The sequence below is a fragment of the Convolutriloba macropyga genome, chromosome 5 (assembly GCF_964194025.1).
Source record: "Convolutriloba macropyga chromosome 5, txConMacr16.3, whole genome shotgun sequence".
In the NCBI taxonomy this organism is placed as follows: Eukaryota; Metazoa; Xenacoelomorpha; order Acoela; family Convolutidae; genus Convolutriloba; species Convolutriloba macropyga.
In genome coordinates, this window is record NC_134472.1 from 20,851,658 (window position 1) to 20,867,056 (window position 15,399).

The window sequence follows — 15,399 nt, forward strand, 5'->3', positions numbered from 1 at the left end:
TAAATCACTTAAATAGTAGACGCAAATAGATGCATAGCTCAAAATCTGTCAGAATTAATAAAAAATTAGGAAAATTATTTTTGTTACAAATTGCGGCTTTACAGGTCTAAAACCGAAATTCCAATTTCAAATCTCACCTCTGCGAGATTTAAAGGTTAATTATTTCATTATGCTCATGAAACATCAGGAATGAAAAAATTTTTTGAAAAACTTTTGAAAAATTTATCATTAGTGCCAAAGTTACAAGTATCGGTAAAAAAAACAAAGATGATCAGTTGCCAAAAAGAAATTGCTTAAGTTTTTTGTTGGGGTTTCTCTTTGTATGTGTGTGTGTGTGTGTGTGTTGTGTTGTGTGTGTGAGGTTTGTCTGTGTCTGTGTTATTCAATTTGTACTAAATTTATCCAGAATGTGCTGGAGAGTTTTCGTTTTTGTCTGCCGAAAAAAGGCGAAATTTTTTTTGTTCAAACTGTGCAAGTAATTTTTTTCAATGCTTAAAAATTGCTTTCGAATACTCCCAGCGGTTTCTCTGACAGAAATCAATAGTTTTTGTGCAACCTTGAGAGGTATGTTGGAACATACCGTGCTACACACACTCGCACGAGCCATCTCGTCCCATTTGTTCCTAAGGTTTTGAACCTGGCGTTCATTCTGTTTTGATACATTTAAGTTGCAATTTCTGCCAGCATTTGGTCTTAGTTATGTCGAGTGGTCCTTTAGTTTTGCTTGTCTTTTATTTAAAAAAAAAATGTTTTTCTGTAATGAGTTAGACGCATTTTTTTGCAAATGAGTGAAGTTCGATATTTCCAAGATGCTATTTTATCCTGCGTCAACTTTGTCTCCCCTAGATTTTCTCTAAAGCTGGCGCAAAGTGTCTGATGTCATGTAGAATAAAAACTATAACGGATTGCTACTCACTTCTTCATCTTTGTTTACGCTTTGCTGAAAATCAACGGCTATTCTGATGTGTATGATGGTCTTCTTGTTGGTTCGTTCAATTGTTGGGTTGCAATTCAGGACTTGTGTTGCTATATTTTAGTTTTGTTCTTTCGATTGACGTAAACGCTTCATTGCACATGCGACGGTGTCCCGCTTTTTCACCCCTAATTATTTAACCCCCTATCATTTAACCCCGATTTATTCACCCCTGTATCATTTAACCCCTCTATCTTTTAACCCCACTATCGTTTCACCCCGATTTTAATCCCTATAAAATAAGGATTATTAAATTAGCAATATAATCATTTGGCCATGCCTCGCGGGCCATGGCCATGACTCATGTCACCATAACTCATCGAGTTGTAAAAAAAGTCTATGAACCTGTAGAATCCAATTGCATTCGATCGAAGGGAATATGAGCGCTATGAATGCCGACTGTGTGGATGAAGCGATTATTTGAAATAAAAAGTGAGATAAACTTGACTGGTAATACTGTCTGTTTTTATCTGTGCTCGTCAACATTTATTTTCCATATCAATAGCTAACTAAAGTTCTAATCCCATAGTTTTGTATTTTTAGTTCATTTTACGATATGATGAGCCAGGGATGTGGATAAATGGGGAAGGAACATAAAATGCAAACAGATTACCGAGCCTCCTTGTTAGATCTTAGTATGGCTCTTGAGCTTTTAAAAGCACACCTGGTGAATGGATTGGCGAAACGGGCAATTCTAAAGAAGAGACAATTAGATATGTTTTGTGTTCATTTGATTGCATTTGTTCGATTGCCTTTGAGGTTGAAAGAACTAATTGACAACTGTTTTTCGAATTGTTCGAACTGTCTGTGATTTTGACGTGATTTTACTCCTGTCTCTTTTACTTCTGATACTGAAACTTCTTGCCCCAATTAATGTTAACAAGTGGAAATGTTTTTAAGATTTCGAAACAATGTGCAAAACGAACTGATAATCTTGTTTAACTGCTCTTGGGAGAGAATTTTTAAAATGATTTTAGTCTTGTTTTATGCGCCATTTCCCATCTTACCAGTTTTTTGTCTCTCTGAGTAGTCTTCGTTTGTTTTTGACTTTTGCAAGAATTAAATCTCCCATTCAGATTTTAAGCATCAATAGTTGGTGGTTGTAATTGGCGGTCGATGGTATTACGCGGTTGACAAATATTGTGTTTCAGTATCAAGATTGGAGATTCACGATTAAATGCCATGGAAACGGGAAGTGCTATGATTCGTGCGATGGAATATTGTAACAAGAACAAAATCGACATTGCCAACTATAGCTATGCTTGACAACAGTTTGACTTTAATGATTTTAACATTTTTTCAATCAGTATCTCTGCAAAATTGCGCGCTGTAAAGCATGTTTTTGTACGTTTTTGCGCAAGATAAACAACGCAGCAATAAAATGGAAAGAGTATTTAGGGCGGCTAGCAATTTTTTTGATGAGTTTTTTTAAAGCATAAACTCGTTTTTATTCCCTCAATTTATCGGTGGAGAAACGCGCGTTAGTTATTTCAGCCATTCTGATTTTGAAAAGTTTACGGGAAGGGAGAGGAATTACAGAGAATACTTAAATACTTCAAAGCGCTATTGTTTGTGCGAAGATAAAGGTGGAGCTTGATGAGAGAAAATGAGGATGCAATAAAGCAGAAGCCGTGCTCTTTTCTTATAACCTGATATATTTACCGCTAAGCGTTAGGCTTTTGTAATTTGTGGTTTTCAAGCATAGCGTACTCACAGCTTTGGGGAGCCAGCGGCTATTCAGAAACCGCCTGGTCGAATTATGGAAGCGATCGAGCGATCGATTCACCAGTTCAACCTCTGTTTCTTCACCAGTCACGGCAACAGAGGTCCGGGCTTATGTACCGGCGGAGCTCCTGCTAATTTCATTAACGGTGGATTCAGCATAACAGCTTACCTATCGCCAGCGATGCGGAAAGCGCAGTATGCCTTGGACAACCCCAGCTGTCCCTCGCAACATTATTACTGGTCATCACGGGGTCCTTGTATGAACGGGGGGTTGGGAGTTTCCGTGTGCGCTCCAGGTGCTGCAATTACTAGTGTGCCACAAGAGCTTCTTAAAGGTGAAGAATTGATGAATGGAACCAGTATGGCTTCACCAAATGCTGCTGGAACTATGGCACTGGTTCTATCGGGTCTGAAGCAATTAGGGTTGAACTACACACCCTATTCAATTGAACGAAGTATGAAGAACACAGCTTTGAAGATGCCAAATCATTGCTTCTTCTCATCTGGTGCCGGAGTTGTTCAGAGCTTGAAAAGTTTTAATCATTTGAAAGAATTCACGCCTAAAATTGACAGTTTAGCACAAATTTACTTCAAGGGTACAACCAAAAAAGGACAAATGGCTGGAATATTTCTGCACAAAAAATCTGATTTTGACAAGTCTTCATCAAGACATTATGTAAGTCTTGAAACTAAGTTTGCTCCTAAAGTTAAACCTGAACTCAAAGTTGACTTTTCAATCGCGTTAGCGTTGCAGGCGTCCGAACCCTGGCTATCAGTGCCCTCTTGTCTTTATATGACAAACAGCTCTCGAGGATTTTTCGTAACTGTTGAAACGTCACAACTAAAACCGGGCGCGCATTACGCCGAAATTTGCGTCTATGATGAGAAAAATTTTGACTACGGCCCATTGTTCAGATTTCCCGTAACTGTTATCAAAGCTTTAAACGAAACTTCGTTTGAAACTGAATTTTCCTTCGACTCAATCCAATTATCGCCTGGTGCCTTAACTCGAAGGTTCTTTCGCCCTCCTGAGGGGTCAAGTTTTGTGACGATTAAACTGACGTCGTTATCTTCAGAGAATTCGACTATGTTATCACTGGATTGTGTACAAATTAAAGAAGCGACAATGCATTCGGACTTGTCTCATCACAAACAGGTCTTACTAGAGAGTGAGGCGACAAGTACAGTGAGTTACAAATGCGAACCGTCCTTAGTTATGGAAGTGTGCCTGGCGGGGGTGAACACGTGGTCAGCAAACAGTTTTGTCAGAATGGACGTGTCCTTTCATGGAGTCACACCGAGTTGTGAGAGCTTTGCGATGCATCATTTTGCCTTGCCTCTTAGAATTGATCTGAAGGTTTGTAGAAGGCTCTCAGAGTTTGTCGCTATAATAATGAATCTCAATTTTTTCGTTCACTTAGGAGGTGTGGAAAAGTTTGTTTCGGTGAAAATCAGTGCGAGAACGGTGCTAATGGTTGATTACTAAATTAGAAAGTTTGATGTTGAAAATACAAGAAAATATTATGTTATCCCACAATTTAGCTGCTTATAAAAATTGATAAATTGCTCAAGGATCCGAGAAGTTTGCCTGTTTGGGTGAAATGAATGTTAATTTTAGATGAACAAATTTCAATTTATCTAACGACGAGTTCCGTCATGTTATTATTGATGATTTCACATTTTTGCTTTCAAGTTGCTTTCAACTGGCCCGATTTGATTGTTTCAGAATTCACTTGCCCGTTGTAATGTTGATCCCAGTGGTGTCGTGAATCACCTTGTGACGCCCCTCCGACCAAGCGACTTCAAAATAGTGCCATTAGATTCTCCGAGAGATTGCAACTCGCTGGAATCAGATCTGGAAAGCGGGGAGCTGAGCATGGTCGCATCTTGCGATAGTTCTGCTGCAAAGATAACAGAAGTTATGTATGGCTTGGAGTTGACATATAATTATTCACATAATGTGAAGGAGAAAGAAGTGTTTCCCGAGTGTCTTCTCTTCAGTTCAATGCTTTACGAAAGTCCGTTTGACAGTCAGTTTTGGGTCATGTACGACAGCAACAAACAAGTAATGGGTTATGGGGACTTCGCAGCTGATAAATATGCGTGCTCGTTGAACAAAGGTTTGAACAAAATTTAGGTTCTGTCTGAGAGACTGTTTTTTCACGGAGGGTTTATTTTGTAACCCTCTTTCCAGATGCCCGGTGTACTTGTCTTAGCTTTTAAGGTGATGTAAAGTTACTTTCAATTGCATCTCCTAAGATTTTCAAATTAACTTTTTGCTAAAAAAGGTATGAAACCCTTTTATCTGCTCATGATTTTTTTAATTGCCTTTGAACGAAGTTCATAGCAATTATTGTAAACATGCTGGTATTTTTTATTGCAAATTTTTTGCTTGACCGTTTTTGCGCTTTTCTTCTAGAACATTCTTTAACTTCTCGTGACTTTTTCACGCTTTCGTTCTTCATTTTTGAGTGATCTCTATTGCTCTCACTCCGAAGTAAAGCTTGTTGCTAATATAAAATCGGTTGCAGCATAGAAACAATAAGGGTCTGATAGACGAGTGGGCAGTGCTTCTGGTTTGGGTGTGGCCAACTGTTTTTCCAACCGTCTTTCGTTCGAGAACAATTTGTCCGCCATTAGTCGGTTTTTGTTTTGCATTGTAGATCTATTGTTTCATTTGATCTGTGGTTTTTTGTGGCTCCGCTCCAAAATTTTTTATGCCTTTATTTAAGTGTTTGCACAGAGTCATTAATTGCTCTCGTAGAGAAGTAATTATTGTAAACGTGTGTGTCTTTTTTATGCAAATTTTTTGCGTGAATATTTTGCGGTTTTCGTCTAGAACGTTCTTTGACTTCTCAAGTGATTTTTTCACGCTTCCATTCTTCATTTTTGAGTGATCTCTATTGCTCTCACTCCGAAGTGAAGCTTGTTGCTAATTTAAAGTTGGTTGAAGCATAGAAACAATAAGGGCCTGATAGACGAGTGGGCTGTGCTTCTGGTTTGGGTGTGGTCAACTGTTTTTCCACCCGCCAGTCGTTCGAGAACAATTCGTCCGACATTAGTCGGTTTATGTTTTGCATTGTAGATCTATTGTTTCATTTGATCTCTGCGTTTTTTTGTGGCTCCAAAATTTTTCATGTCTTTTTTAAGTATTTACAGAGAGTTATTAATTGCTCTCGTAGAGAAGCAATTATTGTAAACGTGTGTGTCTTTTTTATGCAAAATTTTCGCTTGACCGTTTTGGCTTTTCGAGTGACTTTTACGCCCTTGACTTTTTGCGTTTCGCGTGATCTTTAATTCTCTCTCAATCACAATTTCAAGCGGCTGAACTCAATTAACGGCAATTTAATACTAAAGTCAAATGAAAAATGCGCCGAAACTGGTGCCATTTTCACTTTAAATCTTAATTGTTGTATATGTTTACATCTAATGTGGTTATTTGAAGCCCACTATTGATTATTGAACTTCTTAGTCCAATTTAGGCTCCGCTCCTGACTGAAACAGGCTGCTATTGATTAGAGCTCCCTATAGTCGTTCAAAAGCAGTTCTTCCGACGTTTAGTCGGTTATGTTATATTTAAATGCTCGCGAACGAGGTTTTGAAGCATTTTTTGTAAACGTCTTTTTTCATGCACAAATGATGCTTGACCGTTTTGTTCTAGAACATTCTTTCAGTTTCAATTCTCTTTTAATTTTTGTTTACACTTGACTCTTGATTCTTACTTGAGCTAAATTGCTTGACTCAGAAATTATGTCTGTTGCTAAAACAGAATCGATTTAAGATAAGGGATCATGAGGGCCTGATAGCTGAGAGGTTAATAGTTCTGTTTAGTACGCCGGATTGTAACCTCTCCATTGTTAATTGCTCTCGAATGGGGAATTGATGTGAACATGGGTGTCTTTTTATGCAATTTTTTTTGCTTGACGGTTTTGGGCTTTTTTAAAATAATATTTGACTTCTCAAGTGACTTTTTCACGCACTTCTTAATTTTTGACAAGTTTCAATTGCTCTCACTCTGAAATAAAAATTGTTGTTCAAACAAAACCGATTGTTAGAGAGTGGATGTCAAGGCCCTGATATCCCAATGGTTAATACCTCGGTTGAGGACGCAGGAGTTCGGGGTGCGAATCCTACCGTCGGCTGATGTTTTCGCACCCATAGAGAAAAATTTATCGAGGCTACAGCCCATGAATTAAATTGCGCCGCCTGTCTTTCGAGAGCAGTTTTTCCGAGGTTAGTCGGTTTATGTTCCCAAAGATGTTCTCAATGATACATCCCCTTTTACTTTAATTTGTAAGTTTTCTAGGCGGCAGAGATATCTTTTTGAACTGATTTCTGTGTCCTTCAATCTGTATTTTACGGCACGCAATTCTATTTCGCATCTATTCCGGCAATCTGCCGGCTTTTATTTTGACATAGAAAGTTGATACCGTGATCTACGACTACTCTCTGTTATGGGCGGAAATCTTTACTCATACTTATCTTGAAAAGAAAGCAATACTAATACTTCATTATTATGCTACCATGATTTTTCTACCATATCCTGTCAAAATATCTTACGAAAAAATTGTTTATATATAGCTTTTTTCTGAAAAGGAATGTAGCAATTAATCTAAAACTTGCATTTTTGCAAATATTTATTCGCAGTGTTTTTCATTCTACAGGTGACTACACAATTAAATTGTGGATTCGTCATCCCAAGTACGACCTTCTCGAAAAACTGCAGTGTCTTCAATTCATTATTTCTCGAAAGGTGCCTAACATCAGTCTTTCGTTTTACTCCTCCATCAATGTACCTTTTAAACTGACGTCATTGGGTAGACACGAGTCAACATATGCCGGTGTATCAAGAATAACTGATGATAAGTTGCCAAAACAGTACATCTCAGGTGAGAATTAGAATTAGTTTATCTTATTATTTACACTCTAATGAAGATAGAAGCTTGTATTGTAAACCTCTGTGTCTTTTTTACCACTCGAAGAGGAGTACAGGTGTTTTTAGCCGAGCCGAACCATCTCTTTTAATGATCTGAACTTTGACTACCCTCTCTTCGAACATTGACTTCTGCTTTCAAACGTTTAGAGTACGTAATGTTTAGTTGCTCTCGAACGAAGTCTGAAGCAAGCATTGTAAACGCGTGTCCAAATCATTCGAATTGCATTGCTGCTCTGACTGTTTTACAATTTTAATGATTTGGATTGTATTGGGGTGCTGATTTTTGAAAGATCTGTTCACACATTTCACTTATTTGTGATATCAATGACAAGACAAAGTATAACAGTGATTTTAGTGGCTTCGGAGTAAAAAAAGAGTGGAAAAATAATAATCAACGACTACAGAGAGCGAGCAGTTGAAACCTTGATGAAATTTTTTCAAACAAAAAACAATAGGTCAATGGCAGTAAAAGATTTCGACTTTTATGCTATCTGTCTTCATAAATTGTCAGTTAACTTTTTAGATTTGACCGTATTTGTCGATCTTTTTATTGTCGTTTCACTTAGTCTTGTTAATCTTCGGTCTGATGGGATTTCTATTGAGGCACAGAAAAACCTACTTAATGTATGCTTGTGATCTTGATGACTTTACCATCATACAATTTCATTAAATATCAGTGATTTTCGGTTCTGCACATTATTTGTTGCATCGGTTGACTTTTTGCCTAGTCTCAATAAGGACTTGTCCTATTACGCTTTTATTAAAAAAAAATAGGTAAACTATTTAATATTTTAAGTTAATGCGAAGTGGTTTTTAACATTTAAACCCGGGTTGAAGTTTCTTTGATTTCATACAAGGATCATATATGACTTCATACTGTCCGTACTTGATTTCTTAGTACGATCCTTGCATGAAACCAAAGAAATCATATATGATCCTTGTATGATTACCAAGAAATCATATATGATCCTAGTACGAATACCAAGAATCATACATCTATTCTTTGAAAATCTTTAAGCATCTTTGTTTTTTGTTTTTATTCGGTAGGGCATCACCTATATGGTACCCCGGCATCACATTGTGATCCGCCAAAAGACCCTAACGTACAATATCAATTCCAAGTTGGGCACAAAATAAAAGAGTAACTCCAAACAGATAACAAAATTTTTAACATACTCTGAAGCCAGTTTATACATATAAATGCTCATTTATAAAAAAAATTGCATATCACGTCAAATTTGTTTTCGGAATACGTTTAAACCACAAAGTTATTCTTTTAGCGCACACAAAGAATCAAATGTGGATTGCAAATGCGATATAATAATTTAATAAGTCCACTGACTACATTATACGGGAATTGGTGGCACCAATCAATGTATTATGTGTCATATATGACCTTGTATGATATCCAAGAAATTTTTTCAACTTTAATGGAAAATCAAAATTATACAGTTTTTAGTCTTTGAATTTTTTTGTATGATCCCTGTATGGTTTCTAGGAAATCATATATGGTCCTTGTATGACTACCTTGAATTCATACAAATCATATATGACCTAGTATGATTACTAAGAATCATACATGACCTAGTACGAAATCAAAGAAATTTGTATGATCGTTGACCCGGGAATGTGTTAGTCAATTTGTAATACATTTTGACTGTTGCAGACATTTTTTAAAAATGTTTTTATGATGGTTCTTGTTCTTCTTAATGTCAGGTGATACTTGTTTTCTTCTCTTTTGTAAAAAAATAATTGACTTTCGGCTCTGATGTTTTCGTGTCATATGCTTTAATGGCCGTCAAAGACTTGTTTTGTAAAATAAAGTTGTTATGTTATTAGATTTTTATTTCTTTAGATTGTCTTTCATGACCTATCCTCGTGTTTTTCTAATTCTTCGTCTTCTGTTTTTTTTGTTAGGACTGTTTGAAATCTTTTGCCTACTTATACCGCTCAGCAACTGATTTTATGTGCGTAACATAATTTGCTATTCTCTTGGTCTGAGTTTTTAGGTCAGTCGTTTGATGGCTGGCGTGCTGGTCAGGTCGAAATTGTTTATTCGTTGTTTTCAATTTTGTATGGTTAGGAAAGCACTCGCACTTGCAGTCTGGCTTTTAAACAATTTCTAAAGTTTTATTTGAAAGTTATAATTGTCCTTTACTGTATTCTACCTGTTGTTTTTTTGCGAAATTTTTGATCGATCGACTTTTTAGTGAGAACGTTCCCAAAATTATTTTGCTCGCTTGAGGGACCTAGGCTGACTTTCTATTATCAAAAATGGTTGAGCCCGTGGAAATTTAGAGTCTGAAAAGCTCTCTTAGTCTCTTAGAGGTTCAGCTGGCTCCATTTGTATGGTTCAGTGAAGAAGCCTTTGTGCTAAAGCTAGCCGCAAACAAAGCCAACCTCTCGCCTGTTGTTCAAGAGCAATTCGTCCTACTATAGTCGGTTATGGTATGTAAAAATACCAAAAAAACTATATATGTCAATACAAATATGTATAACAACTAGCAATCATATCGAAGTGAACTCTTACAATTTTCCTTGAATGTTTCCTTGCCACTCCCACATCACATGCACCCCCAGGCGCACTTGCCATTTTATAGCACAATAGTTAACGGTGTATTGGCACGTATCCCGTAACTGGGGTGTGGTGGCATAACGTACCCTGGGTGGTGGGGGTCCGTCCCATTTGAAATGACAGGCTTAGTTATATGCTTGCGGTATCTTTTTCTTACAGGTAGTTACTTGACTGGCAAGATCTCCCTCCTTGCTGATGAGCCAGGAAAATCTTGCTGTTGGTATCCATTCACGTATCATTTGGGACCTCCATTCATACCTAAAAAGGAAGCCACAGCTCCTTCCTCAAAAGAGCAACCTGCCAAAGAGAAAACATTTGCCGAGTTCATGAAAGAAGCTAAGATGTCATATCTACAGAAGAAATCAGCTGACCTGAACGAGGATGATGTTGTGAAAATGTATGAAGAGTTAACACACGAGTTCAGCGATGATTTGAATATCCAGATTGCTCTAGCGACATATCTTGGTAAGCAATTGTTTCCCTTTTTGTGAACAAAATTTTAGTTTTCGTAGGCTTGGTGAACAAAGTATTGCTTCTTATTTCTCTGAATATGGTTTATATGGCATGATAAGAGGTGGGACTTTAATAAGCGATGGGAGTTCTATATACGCTTATGGGTGTCTAAAAAGTCCAATTACAGATTGTCAAATTGTGGTGGAGAGAAAAGGAAGCACTTCGTTTTTCTTCTGAAATTATTAACGTATGAACCGTTTTGAAGCGGTTTACTTTTTCCCAAACGATGCTTGATGCAATAAAAAGTCCTGTTCATACTTTTTCATGTATCTTTTGAATAAAAATCTCACTGCTTTGCTATTTGATTTCTCACTCATGGTACGTTGAGATCAGAAAACAGTATAAATTAGGGCCATAACGTACCGGCCATTGAATTTGTTTTATACTTCTTTAGAATTCGAGTTAGAAAATAAATAGGGTTGCCTCAGCTTGCTGGAACCATCCAAAATTATGAGGGCTAGGAGTTTGATGCTATCAAGAATTTTTTGTAACCTATAATTTGGCCGATCGATATCTTGGGGAGAGCTTTCATTGAAGAATCCTCGTAAGATTGAATCAATTATTACAGAGAGTGACTGTTTTTGTGGTTCTTAATTCTTAACTTGTTTTCACAGTCCAGATACAGTTAAGTATAATAATACGCTCCGTAAGCTTTAAATCTGCACGAACATTTAACAGTCAAAAGCGATTCGTCGGTGGCAGCAGTGAATTATCTTTAAGTCAAAAGGTGGCGACGAATCAAATAGAGGTGGCAAATCAAATTTCTTTCATAGACGAGTTAGCATTAAGATAAAGCATTTTCTGATGGAAATTCTGGTACAATAATAGGAGATTTCTATATAAACTACCTTAACAAATCAGACAGGGAAAATATTGAATGAATTTTGGAATCGTATGGTTATAAAGTTGGTGCATCAAATTTACAAACACTACTATTTAAAACAATCGGAAGTCACATTGACTTTAATTGCTCCAAACTTTATGTAAAAATCGTGGATGCAGTTCTAAAATCAGACCCTTTTGCAAGTATGGTGATAATAGATATCAAATCGGGCAAGCCGAAAAAAATTTACTGGTGTGAAAAAACTATCTGTGTCCAAAATTTGTTTTACTAAGCATTCACGCACCGTAAGTTAAAAACTGTATTTGTAATGAACCGAAAAAATTCTGAAAACCTAATGGTTTGAACAAAATTGTAAATTAGAGTGGATCATTAAAACAATAGAAATAAAACAATCTAGTCTCTTTTGTTTGTCCTCAAAGAAAAGGTATTGCGACTCGATAAAACAAAAGCAAGAGAAAAATTTGGAGGTCTGCCTAGAAGTACTTGACATCAGCAAACAGAAATGGGCCTCTAATAGGCACAAAAAGGTATCACGCAGAAATGAAGACTATTTTCTAGCTGTAAACACTTACCAATGTTTTTCTGATCCTTTAAAACTAGCAATTATTTTCTATAATCTCGGTTATTTTGTGGCCTTAGTACAAGTCCTCAGCATTTCAATTTGGTATCAGTTTGAATTGGGATTTGAATCCTAGAAAACCATTGGGTCTTCCAATAGGGATCTTGTGGATCATCAATTACTCATATAACTTTGAGATATAAATGGTTAAGGCAGGATATTTTTCCAGACAAATTTGAAAAACTGATGAAGATCCTGCCTCTGCACAAGAGCAGCGATCCAATGACTTCCTATAATTACAGGCAATTTTCCATGGCTAAAACTAACTCACAGAATTTTGAACCAACTGATCTCCGAATTTGTTCAATTAGCTTTCTGGAACGCATTGCGATTTGGTTTTCGCAAGCAAAATGTCAAAACAAGATGATGCATTTTTGCATCCAGCAGAATCATTGCGTTTGAACATTGACTGCAACATAATAGTCCAATAAGTAAATTAACACGGGTTGGCTTTGAAAACATGGATTTAATTCAATAAAAAGTTTTACTATTCTATCTCAGTGTGTAACTGTCAACAATAGGCCCAAGCACTCATCGATTTACAACGTTGCCTCATTTTAGTTAATACTTTTCAATGCCTTCAAACCCAATTTCTGAATTTCTGCAAAAACAGCTACGATAACACAGCTCTGTCATTGAAATATTAAAAGATGATTGAATAGAAAATGCAACAAGGAGGCTCGTTAATGTGCGTTCGCACGTGATGTTCCGACCCGAGCTCATCTACATTTTTGACTTCATTGTCAACCAAATGAAGAGATAACAAAACTAGAAATTTCAGTTTAAAAAAATTGTTACAAAGCCTAAGTACTAATTGAATTAAATAATGTCATGCCTCATTACAGCGCTCACGAGATCTGCCATTAAAAAGACTACGAGAAAGAAACAACAAAGTAAGCAAAAACAAAAATTTCGCGGCAGAAACCCAATATCTAAATTTAGAAGCACCTAGTAACAACGTCAAAATGCAATCAGAGAAAACCTTAACTGCACAAATTTAGTTTTTCATAACTATACAGCCGATGGATGTTCTCCTTAATGAGACCATTTAACAATTCGACAAAGAGAAGAAAAATGGGTTAAAATCAAAAATCAATAAACATTTTTTTTAACCAAATAATTTCAAAAGTCTTAAAAAATCTCTAGCTTATAACGAAATAATTCTTGTTAAATTTACTAAAAAGTCATTGTAAGGCCAATTAGACCTGTCTTCGGTTAGACTAAGACATTGGAACGGACTAAAGAAGCAGAAAATCTCAAAAAATTACGAACAATTTGCAAAAACACAAATTGTTTATTCCATTAAAATCGATAGCTCTTCTGTATTTTTATTTCAGTTTTAATTTATACTAGTTCAGCTAAAATGATACTGAAAGAATAAATAAATTCATTTGGGCTAAAATCATTTAGCATGAAAATCATTGGGATCTGTTAATACCTTAATGTGCTAAAAGAAGAGAAAAAGAAACACAAATACACCAATAACAAAACTTTTATGAAAACGCATATTGTCCACCAAACAAAACATCAGTTACAACATAATGTCAGTAGACAGGTTAATTTTTGAAATTCGAGAAATTGGATGGGACATCTCAATGACGAGAATAAGTTAGAAGTTAACGAAAAGAACAACAAAAACTGACAAGTTTGAAAAATGTATATTATCATAAACTTTACGAATATTCGCTTTAAACTGACTGCTTCAGGTAACTTCAATCATTTAATCCTCAATTACAGTTTTAAGAGACCTGTCAACATTTTACGGTAATAAAAAAGCAAACAGCAAATTCAAAAAAATTGAGCGAGAAAAGTGAATTAGAGAATGAACTTCTCATTAAAAGCTTTTCTACTTTCAATTAATTTCCAACGGCAATGTGATTGTTTTTATTGTTACAAAATGACTTGAAAAACAAGAAATATAAACAAATATGTTAAAAGCACGAAGTTTTCGAGAGATCCCCCTAAAATCAAAGCCATTAAATTCAATGGCTTTCAACGGAATTTAATAAACACGCTAAGTTCTGCCTCGATGGGAAAGCAATGATATCTTCTTTCATAGGTCGTCAACAACTCAATACAATAAATCGTATGGCAATGAAAAATAAATTAAAACCACGAAATTTTTGAAAACGCGTTGTATCAACGCCATAAGGTGATAAGAAAACTAGATCTGGTCTCATAGGGAAGTTTACTATCAAGAAAATTCGAATTATATTTGAGAGCGTTTGTTTTTTAAAAAGTTTGCATTTTTTTTGTGGTTTCAAGTCTCCTAGAGACTAGTCACTTTCAATATCGAGGTTTCATTTAAAATCATATGAAGCCCATTGAACAAAAAATTCGTTTCCAATGAATCGTTGATGTTTTTTTTGGATTCGTATCTCAAGTTTTCGTAATTTTAAATGAAGTTTTGATGTTTGAGGTTCTACTAATTTTTTGGAGTCCTATGGCATCAACTCGTTGACTAAAAGTGAATAGGTTTCGTAGTGAGCATTAAGTGAGCCTATCTAGTGCTTTGAGTGGACAGCTAATGGCTTTGAAATTTTGTTTTTGAAAATTTTAACTTTAACTAATCATAAACTCATTTTTGAACTGTGGGTCAGTCTCAATAATGAAAGGACCCACCTTCTTCTTACTGCAACTAAAATTAATCTCGTTATCGCTTTAATCTTCTAACTATTGGTTATATGACTTAAATTCCACAAGATTTCAATTTTTTTTAATTTTTGGACATTTCGTATTATTGGTTCGTTTTGAAATATCACGTTATCCTAATATTGATGGCTTTCATTGTTTAAGCGAAGATGTTCAATTGATCATAGATAAAGTTATCAGAGAAAGAACCTTATGTTTAAATGACTTCAACATTTTCTCGCACATTTCTACTGAATTTTTGGTTTTTGCCTCTTTTTATTGATCTTTTCATAGTCACAAGACTTATTGTGATGTCTTATTGGTTACCTATACCTGACAATCATCCTTTTCTTCGCATCGGGGCATATCTGAGCGTATTTTTTGACTTCCGTTTAAAGCTATGGATTTAATGGCTGTTGACACTTTAAAATAATTCGAAATTTTTGATTTTTAACCAATCTTAAACTTCGCTTCGTGAATTGTTAGTCAGTCTCAGCATTTTCTTTCTATTGCAGCTCTTTCTTTCTAATAAAGTCAAAATTAATCTGGTTGGCGGTTTTATCTTTTACCTATTAGTTTTACG

At 35.8% G+C, this 15,399-nt stretch overlaps 1 protein-coding gene across 3 annotated transcripts in view; it reads left to right on the plus strand.

Annotated features, from left to right (window-relative positions):
- Window positions 1–15,399, plus strand: part of LOC142339214 (tripeptidyl-peptidase 2-like) — a 62,900-nt gene that overhangs the window by 17,459 nt on the left and 30,042 nt on the right. For all 3 annotated transcript variants that reach the window (XM_075389062.1, XM_075389063.1, XM_075389064.1), the window contains 5 exons: window positions 2,125–2,227; window positions 2,688–4,055; window positions 4,425–4,818; window positions 7,363–7,587; window positions 10,369–10,674. In XM_075389062.1, the coding sequence (XP_075245177.1) occupies window positions 2,125–2,227; window positions 2,688–4,055; window positions 4,425–4,818; window positions 7,363–7,587; window positions 10,369–10,674 (2,396 nt within the window). The remainder of the gene's footprint in view (window positions 1–2,124; window positions 2,228–2,687; window positions 4,056–4,424; window positions 4,819–7,362; window positions 7,588–10,368; window positions 10,675–15,399) is intronic.